Source organism: Amblyomma americanum, chromosome 7 (assembly GCF_052857255.1).
Source record: "Amblyomma americanum isolate KBUSLIRL-KWMA chromosome 7, ASM5285725v1, whole genome shotgun sequence".
Lineage (NCBI taxonomy): Eukaryota > Metazoa > Arthropoda > Arachnida > Ixodida > Ixodidae > Amblyomma > Amblyomma americanum.
In genome coordinates, this window is record NC_135503.1 from 67813542 (window position 1) to 67826265 (window position 12724).

Consider the following 12724-nt stretch of genomic DNA (forward strand, 5'->3'; position numbering starts at 1 on the left):
TCGGGTGGCACCTACAGCTTGCGCTAGATCAGAAGGAGAAGCATATCGTACATAAATACAGTTTCTGACTAACTTGCTTCATTCGCATTGGCAGTAGCGACTGCCCATTGCATTGCAACAGAAATCCGTAGTACATCAACTGTTCATTTTACGTTCAAGAGTTTAGCTTCCCAGCAGAGTGACTGCTTGGTAGCGCTACGACCCAAGTTCTGGCAGACACACGTCCTAGCTTTAACGCCGCCATCAAACACCTAGTAACCGTTTGAGACATTGGTTGAGACAGCAGCCTAACACACGCCTGAGGTCTTGCTTGTAAAATTGACACTCTGTAGAAAGACCGCCTTCCTTAAGAACGCACTGCGTTAAGAGCTCAGGCTCACGGAAGTTTTTTTGAATACGGAAGCAATAAAGGTGTTTGAACTCTATCGTCGATTCGGCGAACAGCCTGTAATTGACAAGGGCACAGCGCATATGACACGCGCGGCTAGTTCAAAGTGCGCGCTTTTACCACTAATTGTCGAACTAAGAAAAAATTTAAGTTTCTTGTGATTTTCTTCATGCAAAAACTTCGCAGTGCAGCTGCAACTCTTAGTTCTCAGGAGCTGCGACAGTGTAGATTTTTTTAGCCCAGAAAAAGCAACATAAACGAAACCTATACGTTGCTGGATGTTTTTGCACTGTCAGCCGTGAGGTCTTCCCCATATCCGGTATTCGATACATTGCCTCAGAGCACTCAAGTAGTTTAGTAGTTGCGTGTATTTTCATATTCCGGGTGCGCTGGTGCTATTCGTCTTTCTTTTTTATGCCGAAACGTACAGTTCTTATTTTGTGTTCTTTAGTTACAGCAAGCATTGAAAAGAGCAACTCCGGGTTTTTTCTAAACATTTTGAGTTGATAATCAAATCGCATTCCTTATAGTGTCCTCTCACCGGCGCAAAAAATAAACGCCTTTCAGAGTACCAACTATAAGTATATTTAAACAGCAAACGGCAGGAAATTGAAATTTGGTTTCGGCCAAGCTGTGACGTCAGGGTTTCTCTTACAGAGTATATCATGTGCACGTTGACTGGAAAAACTGGCGACTCGAAGTGACAGTTTGGGTCGTTATTTGTCTGAACTGAGTAAAAGAAGCTCTAAGTTTTGTCCTTCAGTAAACGCAGAGTGAATATAGAAGAGCGTACAAACAGTGACGTCACGCATGCAAAGTTGTTCGTAGAATTGGGCTCGAATGAGGCCACGAAATGCAAAATTTAATTGTTCGTTTGCGCTGCAAAAAAAAATCTATTCGCTGCGAAATTCGGCACAATGAACCTGTAAACTGTGAAGAACTTACCGTGAAAGTTTAAGTAAAATCTATAGGGGTAGAAAAAACGGTGCAGTTGCCCTCTGCCTACGCAGCAATTAAGTCGGAATGGCTGTCATGGCAAATATAAAGGACTACACTGAGCGCATACTTAACTTCGGCTGAATGCGTTTCCAAAATCAATGGTGTTATTGAAGACCACCACTCTCTGCTGCAGCAATAGACTTTACTTTCCAGCAGGCTCAATTTTTTTTTTCACAAGCTAACGCAAAATGTATGTACTGTCTTCTGCACCAGGGAGGCCTGAAGGCAGTGGTATGGACCGACGCAGTTCAGATGGTATTGATCTACGCAAGCTATCTACTAGTCATCATCGGGGTACGTATCCTTCATAATATTGCATTTATCTGTCATCCACAGTTTTATAGCTGTTTATAGCCATTTCATGAATCTCAGCCATTCGTTGAATTTAGCGTTCGCGCAAATCATTCGGGGTCCAAGTTTTATTACATCAGATTACTGGCGCCCACAGCGTCAATATAATCTTCGTCTGTACCCGGTTCGACTGCCAAATAAGCGGTTCAGGTTTGAAGAGACTGGACAGAACAGAAACAGCCTCAGAACCAAACAAATCTTTGTCGACCATGGGCGAGTTATAAGCATCACCGTAGCTTATAACTCGCTAGTCTTGAACAGCAGACACCGGTGTTTGTAACGCTTGCCGACGCGGAAATACCATTGGCTTTCTTGTCAATGACCTTTCCAATAAACATTTCACTCAACTCGTTAAAAATAGCGGAGACACACGTCAAGATCCTGTCGTCGACTTTTTGCTAACCATTGCCTACGTAGCTTGCTCCGTGCGCCGAAAACGCTCTGTTGATTCTGACGCTCACTGACCTCGTCCAGATGTAATCTGAAAATCAGAAGCACGAGCTAGGAGACAAGGAGGGCAATATAATTACCAATATGGATAAGGTAGTTAAAATAGCTGAATAATTATACACAGATCTCTACATCAGCCAGAGTAATCAGGATGCTAATGATGAAGCCAGTAGTGTGGATGAATTGGATTTCCCGTCGGTAACCACACAGGAAGTAAAGAAAGACTTGCGTGTAATGCAAAATGAGAAAGCAACCGGTGAGGATCAGGTAACAGCACATCTGTTGAAGGACGTTGGGAAGATTGTACAAGAAAAGCTTGCCACCCTATGTATGAAGTGCCTGACAACCTCGATAGTACCGCCTTGGAAGAAGATTTTCATCTTAATTCTTAACAACCGGAACGTCAAGGACTTGAAAAATTGCCGACTTATCAGCTTACCAGTCGTTGTTAGCAGCGTATTTACTAAGGTAATCTCTAAATAAATCGGATCAACCTTAGACTTCATTGCACCAAGAGACTAGGCTGGCTTTCGAAAAGGCTACTCGACAATTGGCCATGTTGACACAACCAATCAGGTGATAGAGAAATGCGCAGAACATAACCAACCACTGTATAGCCTCAATATATTATGAGAAAGTATTTCACTGAGGTGAAATCCTTGTAGTCAAACAGGCATTGCGTAACCAAGCTGTCCAAGAAGTATATGTAAAGGTTCATAGGAAATTGCTGTAGAGGTTTCTCAGCGATCGTAGCCCTTCACAGGAAAAGGGATGAAATACCAATCATGTGCTTGCATAGACGTTGTCGTGTAATCAACCCGTATATAACGAAGTTCGTGAAGAGATGCGCAGCAAATTCACAACGCTATCTAATTACTTTGTGTTGGCAATGCAGTAGCATTAACAGATGTTGATGTCATTACCGGGCATGACGTCATTTCCGGTCTGCTGACGCCACTTCCCTCCAGCCAACGCGCAAATTGTATGACCGACGACAAATTGTTTCCCGATTAGGCTTTTAATGTTTCTCGCATTAAGAACGTATAACTGTCGCAGCCACAAAGCGAGTGAGCTGTCCTCACCTGGAAAAAATCCAGCTTGTATCAATGAACGAATGTGCGCCTCTAACAGTCAAAAAGCCAAAACGGACCACCAGATTTATGAGCCTAGACTTGCGTGACTCATATATGCTGTAACGTTCCTCAAGCGTCGCAGCTTTCGGAGAGGCTCTGGAAATTTGCGGCTTTGCACAAATTGTACAAATTTTTTGCCGACACGGTGAAGAGTTCAGAAAATGACAGATTGTCACATTACCTGTACAATATAAAGTGGGAACCAGCAAGCCCAAGTTTCGATGTTATAGAAAAATACATTTGCTCGCTTCCAAATGGCGTCCACACTTGCGGCGCCAAGTTGTCTATAGGCTCAGGAACACGTTACTATTTCATTACGTAGAACTGCGGGATTGTGAGGTACGTCTACAGCATCATACACTGCAAAATAAAAAATAGGACGAGAAAGAAACATTAAACCAGGTAAACTATCAGCCGTACGAGACACCTATACCTACCTCAATTATCATGGCAGCGCATGACATACACCACCTGCCTCGTTCATTCGACTTTTGACTCAAGTCGTCATATGCCTTCAGGAATCACACTTGTGGCTTTCTGCACGCCCGCTGTACCCCTTGCCCAACCGCAGGCTGCACTGCACGTCGGAGGGTTCAAGAACATGTTCAAGCTGGCTGAAGAAGGCGGACGTGTCACAATATTCAAGTAAGCCGCGACATGTAATCCTGAGTGAAAAGCTGGCGAAAGTGGTCAGCAGCTTTCCATGAGTAACAAATCTCCCACTGCGTTTCGCGAGAGCGCTGAAGACGAGGGCTAGTTCAATCACAGCTATACCATTTAAACAAAGGGCTAAATTTCAGAACGCGCTTTAGATAACACGGTTTCCTTACCTCAGAGGAGGAGCCCTCCATGCTTCCTTAACTCAAGGAAGCGTTGTACCCTTACAAAAGTTTCTTTATCCATAGCCTTCTGTTTATAAAGTCTATAGACTGCCTATACACAAATCCTAGAGAACAGTCTATAGGCAATACAAATCCCATAGACAGTCTATAGACGATCTATATATTTATGGCCATACAGTTTTACTAGACTTTTGTCTATAGACAGTCTATAGACTATGAATAGACAAAAATAAATATCTATGGAAAGGAGGCACTGCAGAGTGACGACGAGCAGGTTGTAGGCATCTGGTGTCGAAAATATACGCCCAACATCAGAAATATATTTATCTAAACTAAAAATAAAAGCAAGCACACATATTTAACAATGTATTTGTTTCGAGGTACGCATGTGTGTGTGCTCTTTTTGCATTTCCCGCGTATTATGTCATTTCTCTAGATGGCCTCGCCGTAAAAGGTAGTTAGTCTGGCAACACCTCATTGTTTACAGCGGCCGCAGCAAATGTTCGCTCTGTCTTTGGGAACTCGGCGCTGATGCAGACGCTGCAGACGCGCTGTTGCGCAAGCTCAGAACGAGTTGTGCTGTGAAGCTTTCCTACTGGTCAAGGAGCGCCTGCCGCGCCCTCATGGTGCATTATTTCGGTTAAACATGGTCACGTACGGTTATTAACTTTGGGTCCAGAAAGATTAAAAACTATATTAGAGGCGCTCTTGACCGCCCATCAACGCAGCTGCGCCACGGCCTTCGTCAAACAGTGTCAATCCACAAAAGACACCTGGTGCTTTGTGAAATGAATATTTACTGTGCAGCATAGAAACCCAAAACCGATGCAGTAGTCAAAGTCATTGCACATCGCTAAGCGGTTCTTGCGCGTCCATTGCTACTATACAACACGGCTCATAGCAATGGCTGTCCCTACCACCGTGCACCGCCAGCTGAAAAATGTAAAATTACGAGCAGGTGTCATTCTGATAAACCTTACGTGAAAATTGTGTGAACAGGCTAAACACGTGAAAGCGACGAAATTACGAACAAGGAAAACATGCATTTACGAACCTCGCATGCGGAAAATTTGTGCACCATTCACAATACTACAAGGTATCTCCCAATGATTTACAAGCATTCTTCCGTTCCCCGGAGTTATTCTCTGCCCCTCAAAATCTATAAGTCCTATTCCACGGCCAACTGTGCTTTTGTTCGACAAATGTTTGGCACCGTGACGGCTACAACGCGGGCTCCCAATCAGTCGCTCACAGGAGGTCGAAGCACTGAGAACAAATGCGCAGATGCAATTTGCATGTCTTCAGAAGCCAAGAAGACAATTTTCGGCGCACCAGGTCCTTAATAAATTTGAATGGCACAAAGGAACGTCATTCAAATTTATTATGAACCAACTAGCCTAACAGCAAGTACTCCTGCTCCAGGTTCTTGTTTTTATACGAGTTAACTTTCTCCCCCTGGTCGTTTTGAATATCGCACTCCGGTGTTGTCACTGCGCGGGGCGCAATGCGCGTTTTTATTGGAACAGACGACGGAGTCTTCAACGCACAAGTTTCTAGTTAGTGAGCTTTTAAGACACTTTTTTTTCCCGGCAGCCTTGAAAATTACGCGCCCGTACTTACGACGCGAGTGCGCTCATTTTCGGCAAGTTTGCCTTTTTTTCAAATTGACATATTTCAGTCCACCGTCTGCAAATCCACTCGAAAGCTGAGTATCGTTGGGGGCCATAAAAAGCTTCGCGTCACGTAAAACTCAACGCTCAACCATGCGAAACTACCCGCTATAGGCAAAGCGCACATAACATGGGCTGACCCTTCGCTAACTGCGCACCGACTGGCGCCATGGCGCGAGCAGGATGAGGTAGGCGTTCCTTTCACAACCGCCATAATGCGCCGGCCGGCGTGCTCAGCGAAACTGCTTGAAATGCAGCGTAGTTCGGCAAAAACTAAACGTTCCTCACTTTGCCGCTGTAAGAAAGGGAAAGAGTGACACTAACTGCGCCAGAACAGCCGGCAGGCCACGAAGCGTGTGCGCCTCTTCACGAACTGCGTAATTCAATGCACCGGCCGGCGTGGTCAGCGTAAACTGCTTGAAATGCAGTTGGGAAAAAAGCATTTCTCACCTTCCGGTCACAAGAAACCGCGCGAGTTTCGGGTCAAAGACCGAGGCTTACACAAAAACACAGCGCGCTAAGAAAACGCTGCACGCTCGCAGGCGCAGCCCCGCTACGCATCTGCATCTGCTACGCATTTCCTGGGGCCAGATTTCGCCCAGTGTCCACTCTTTATAAGTTCCTTTCTCTATGAGTGCGCCTTGGAGCGGGGGAATTATGCTGCGCAGGACCCGCCGCCTGAATGGTGGTTGTATGTCTCCCGCAATCTTTATATGCTGGTGGAGTGCAGTCTACGAAGACATGATAATGTGTGTCTGCATCGCGGAATAGTATCCATGTACAGGCGCCCAAAAAATTTTTCGGAACACGAAAATTACTACAAAGGCTCATTACTCTACAGCCTAAACATGCAGCCATGAACTGGAGGATATGCTTTGTAGTTCACAGCGTGACCTACTCAATGCAGCACTCAGCGCCTCGCTGCGCTGTTATTGTTGTTCCCCTCACAAAATGGCACATACCCACAAGGGGGATTGGCCATAACCAGGTGGTGACTATTTAAATTGCAGATTGCGCTTCTAGTCAGCGAGGAATTTGACGTTTTTCGTTATTTCGGCGTTCCGAAAACTTTTGTGGGCACCTGTACGTAAATCATTTGGTAGATTAGCGAGTTTCATTTCCATTCATAAAAAGGAAAAAAAATAGGCTATTGCCGCAGCCGATTACGCCTGGTGTTAAACTGCAATATTTTTTTTTTATTATTCGAGAAGTGTGCCATGAGGCATAAGTTGAAAAAGGAAAGGGGGGAAGGAATGCACGGGATTGAAAGTTAAAAGAAGGAGTGAAGAACCGTTGCGCTGAGGTAGTCGCAGAGGTTGTTAATGAAACGGTTGTCCATTGTCCACTTCACGAAGTCACTTTCGCGGTTCCACCGCAGGCCAACCTCCCTGAGGAGCCGTTTTCTGATAGCAGCCGTCGCTGGGCACGTCCACAACAAGTGCCGCACATCACATATGTCCGGTGCAGCGCCACAGTGAGGGCACCTGTCAGGTAGTGGCAGATCTTTGGCACGCCACCGATGACGGACAGATGGTGTCAGAGCCGCCCCTGCCCGAATCCGGCGCACGGATACCTCCTCCTGCCGAGTAAGACTACGGGGGAGAGGGTGCGAACACGGAGGAATTAGAGCGCGTGTTCGCTGGCGCAGAACTTCGGAATCGGAAACGTGGGACAGGAACGGATCTGGGGGAAGAGGGGAAGGTGGCGGATCGTCTAATGTATGAAGATGAGTCATAGCATCCGCTTGAATGTTATGTGGATCCTGGGCATGGCCGCGAATCCAGTGTATGCGCACAGGACATGGATACTTTGCGCAGAGCACATGAATAGATTGTGAAATCTGGAACGTTCGTCGAACAGCCTTCAGCTGTTTAAGGGCGGCGCGGGAGTCGGTGTAAATGTGAACTGTATTGAATGTTGGAACGAGCGGAAGGGAAGCAATGGCATTGTAAATGGCTTGAAGTTCCAATGCCAGGGGAGTGCACGTATCCGCAGTATACGTCGCGCGAGAGTTGAGATGCGGATGAGATGGACTATACACAGCAGTAACTCCCCTCTCTGCAGAATGAGATGCATCCGTGTATAATATGCACCCTTCAGGCAGATACGCTGCTGATACCGACGGGGAAACAGTGGGGCGATTGTCAGTGAGCTGGCAATAGGACCACGGTGGAAGTGTCTTTAAACGATGAAGTTTGAGAGACTGTTTTCGAGCTCTATTTGCCACCCGTTGGTCGATGATCTCACTGAGTGTATTAAGTTGGGCGAACTCCTGTAGCACAGGTATGGGTGTTAAACGAGGCAGATATGTTATGACGCGCATAGCCTCACGATTGATAGCTTCAAGGGAGTCCCACTGTCTGCGGGTGAGACGTTGAAATTGAGCCTGATATACTATCCGTGGCTGAAGGATAGAGCGCACAAGCTGGCGGGCCGTATGAGCACGTGCGCCACCAGAGCGCATAGCTATGCGACGAATCAGACCTAGAGTAGCGTGAGCCGATTTACGGGTGGCTGTCAGCCACGGGGTGCCAGTCCCAGATGTATGGAGGAGAAGACCAAGAATACGAACAGTTTCTACCTGAGGAATCAGAGAATTATGTACCGTAAAATTTAAAGGGGGAGCTTTCCGTAAGGCGGCTTTATTTCCAATTCGAATGAAACATGATTTAGTAGGAGAGAGTCATAGACCCAAAGGTGGGAGGCGAGATGTCAATACATCCAGCGCGTGTTGAAGGACCGACTGATGAATAGACGCATCTGGATGACAGCACCACAAGGTGATATCATCGGCATATGCAAGCGCGCGGATAGAAGGGATGGTCTCTAGGGCTCGAACCAGAGGAATTAAAGCCACATTAAATAATGTGGGGGCGAGAACGGAGCCCTGCGGCACTCCTCTATTGGAAGTGAAATTACCAAAGGGCTTTCCGTGGACACGCACGCTGAAGGTTCGATTTGCTAAAAAGGCGTGAATGGAGAGGAGGAACCGGTGAGGGAGACCAAGAGTTTGAAGGGAGGCAAGAATGGCAGAGTGAAGGATGTTATCATATGCCTTTGTTATGTCTGTAGCGATTACGGTTCGTACAAGGTGACTCTGTGGAGAGTGGTCAAGCACGTCAGCAGCCAAAGTAGCAAGGCCGTCCTCCGTTCCAATATGTGGGCGGAAACCAATTTGGGAATCTGGGTAAAAATCATGGGATTCCAGCCACCATGATAAGCGTGCGGCTAGAATGTTTTCATAAAGCTTGCAGATGGTAGGGGTAAGGGAAATTGGACGATGGGCCGAGAGAGATACTGGAGGCTGACCTGACTTGGGGATTGGAACCACAATAGAATGCTTCCAGTCTCCCGGCATGATGCCAGAAAGCCACACTTCGTTAAAAGTATCAAGTAGGGTTTCCAAAGCCCTCCCTTCCAAGTTACGGAATAAGGAGTTAGGTATGCCGTCGTGCCCGGGAGTAGTAGTAGTTTTTAAACGGTCAATGGAGGCCAGCAGCTCTGCCATGGTGAGGTCAGAAGTAATCCCATCGGGGGGCTCTGTTACCGATAAGTCAGGTGGAGACGTAGCGGTGCAGTCATGGTTTGGAAAAAATTGACGGGCCGCTTGTTGTGCAAATGTGTCCTCATCCACATTTAGCGCGAGGCGAATGCTCTCTGTGTAATCTGCAACCTGAGAAGGGCGCTCCATGGCGTGAAACACTCTCCAAAGATGTCGATTGCCCTGCGTAGAGGACAGGCGGGCACACCATGCAGCCCAGCGTTGCCTGCCTAGCCGCTTTGCATAGCGCCGCGCCCGTGCGGTAGCGCGGTGAAGAGTAGGAAGAGCCGAAGGGTCATCGGGGTGACGAGTAGCGTAAAGATCCGCCTGGCGACGAAGAGCCCACAGATTCAAGAGATGTATGTCCGGGTTTGGGTCATCTTCATTTACAGTAGTGGTAATAGTGTGAGTAGCGAGAACATCAGATAGAGTAGACAATGCTGAAGAGGGGTTGAATGTAGATAAATGATTGTCTGCGCGTACAGAATCCCATGATGTTATTCGTACAGTGCGGCGTATTTTCCGTAGACGCGTAGGCGTGAGGGAGATAAAAATAGGGCTGTGATCGCTACCCCAAGTATCAGAATCAACAGCCCAACGAGGGTTACCGGGGCCTAACCACCAAGTCAAATCAGGTGAATACGGGCCACCTCGTGGGCGGGTAGAAGTATTCGGGTGGTTTAAAAGTTGAAAGGAATGATCTGAAAAGCTCCCTTGGATGTGTGAACCCCTTGAGGAATCCGATGGGTAACCCCACGCAGTGTGTGCGCCGTTGAAGTCACCGCCAACTAGAATAGGGATACCCGAGTTGGTAGAACGTAGAAAACGAACCCATCCCAGATTGGGAGATGCGGAGCCAGGACGACTATAAAAAGAAACTAGAATAAGGGGTGTGCGTGCAGGTTTTACGAGAAGGGCGACAACCTCTTGACGTGTGTTGCACCACCGTGAAAGGTCGAGCGGTGTGTGCGGAACTGAACTGTGAATATAAATTGCAGATTTACCTGGGCTGAGGGAGGAGGCGGTGCAACGGCGATCAGGGATAGATGGTGAATGGTATGCGCAGAAACCTGAAAGGCGTGGGAGTGCATTATGCTCTTGCAGTAGGAACGCCCATGCCCTCAGCTTTCCGTCGCGAAGGCGGATGTTCACTTCAGAGGCCTTATTAGCGAAACCTCGACAGTTCCACTGCACCACCACCGATGATGATGCGCTATCCATGACGAGGCCGAAGAGCTTCCACGATGAGGGATGTCACCTGCTTCATCAGCGCTAATATCTTGTCCACTGTCGGGGTAGTCACGGCTAACAGGTGGTCGGCACCTGATTGTGGGCCAGTGCTTACCCTAGGTGATTCCTCTGATGATTGCTCCCGAGTTATGAGAATTCTTCGAGAGGATTGAGAACGACGCTGTTCCCGGCGCTGGGTGAGTTCGTCTAGTCGGCGGCGAGCCTCCGCGATTGCATTGTCTAAAGCTGTGTCTTCATCTATAGTATCCACATGTGATGGATGCACTGGACGTTTGGGCGTACCATTTGATCCGGGAAGGTGAGCCGCTTGTGCATATGTACGCTGGCGAGGAGACGTATGGTGAGCAGCAGGCTCAGATAAAGGAAGTTCAGGGAAGTCGTTGTCGTCACATGCGAGAGCTGCAAAGCGATTACTTGTAGGGACATCCATTTTTGCAGGCGACTTGTGAAACTTCTTCGCTTGCTTCTTCTTTGGACAAGCGGGGGAGCGAATGTCATGGTCCGGCGATTTGCACAGGGCACAATGAGCTGTTGGTTCATTCATGTCGGCCACAGCTGCTGGATTAGGGCAGGTATTTTGCATATGTCCTTCTTTGTGGCAGTGATAGCAAAAAATACGACGAGGTCGGAAGGGCTGTGGTTTGACGATCGCACCGTAGTAGGTAAGGTACTTCGGGAGAGTCAACGGGCCTTGCAGGATGAGCAGGTATGAGCCCCGGCGACCCATAGGCCGTGCTTGCAGTACAACATGAGTTGAGCAGCGAATATTTGCGCGCACCTCCTCGGGAGGGCTCGTGCTGTCGACATGATAAACCATGCAGCGGAGTGTGTCAGGACCAGATGCAAAATATATTTGCACCGGGACATGCTTGCTGTCATCCAGGGGGATCCGCGTAACTGCGCAAAGTTTCTGGGCGTCCATCAAGGATGACAAGTTTACCGTGATGGTGTTCGACGGGCGATGGACGACAAACCCGCAGTAGTTCGAAGAGCCAAGGGCATGGTCAATTGTGGCTTGAACATTCCGGGCAGGGATGGCAGTCATATCAAAGCGCAATGTAGGCTTGATGGTAACGCGGAACGAGTTCGCAGCAGGCGAAAGAGAGCCTTGACTCACGGGAGGCATCTGTGGAGGAAGCTCAGACGCTGGTGACGGCCCTTGGTGGGAATACTGAACTGGCGCGACGGGCACAGTTTCTTGAGGGAGTGCCACGGGCACGGAGGCGGTAGAGCAGTCCATGTCACAGGCCAAAGTCGTAGCATCGGAAGACGGCGCAGGCTGGAGGCCTAGAGGCGCTGACGATTGCGTGGACGTGGAGGCTACGTCAGGTGGCAACACAGCGGGCATCCGCGTAGCCGTCGTCGACAACGCAGAATCCATGAAGACGCGTAGCGCGGCCTCGCTCGGCAGCGCCGAGCTAAGCCTAGCTTGCCCCTGAGGGTTCCGGTTGGGTTTTCTCACTTGAGAATGCGCCCGCCGTGCCGGGAATTTCTCCGTAGGGGCGTCGTCAGCATTCGGTCGCACGGAGGGCACTGTCCGACCCACGCCACACACGAGAAGACAGCGAAAAGCGAAAACACACACCTAGAAGCAGACACGTATCCACCCACTAGGTCTTCGTCTTCTTCTATACTGCAATACGCTCTGGCGCTGTGCATTGCACATCGTCCTCGTCTTCTGCTAATACTGCTATCGAACTAATATGCACATTTTCACGAGCTTTGCATTGCATATCGTCGTCTTCATCAACTAATACTACTATCGAACTAATATCGTCGCCAGACGCGCTCACGATTAAACAAAGCAAAACAGTGAGCCTACATAGACAGGCATCTATCTACATAGTTGCGCTCAGATTTCGCATGAGTATCGTAATCGTGCTTAGATTTTTTTCTTGCCCCTATTTTTGCCGCAGATGTTAAAGTAGCATGTTAACTATCAGTAGGCCAGGTTTTACAAACATGGCAGTCCAGCTCAGCTGAATTTTTCACACTCTTGATTAGCGAATCCTCCATCATCCTTCTTTCTTAGCCCTTTCGTCCCGTCTGCTATTTCTACTGAGTCTTTACTTCACCTTCTTCCCCTCAGTTGCTTAGAT

At 48.2% G+C, this 12724-nt stretch overlaps 1 protein-coding gene across 2 annotated transcripts in view; it reads left to right on the top strand.

Annotated features, from left to right (window-relative positions):
• Positions 1-12724, top strand: part of LOC144097186 (sodium-coupled monocarboxylate transporter 1-like) — a 42614-nt gene that overhangs the window by 12268 nt on the left and 17622 nt on the right. For both annotated transcript variants that reach the window (XR_013306946.1, XM_077629936.1), the window contains exons 6-7: positions 1601-1681; positions 3893-3966. Coding sequence is in view for 1 of the 2 variants with exons in the window: in XM_077629936.1 (XP_077486062.1) it covers positions 1601-1681; positions 3893-3966 (155 nt within the window). In the remaining variant the exon portion in view is untranslated. The remainder of the gene's footprint in view (positions 1-1600; positions 1682-3892; positions 3967-12724) is intronic.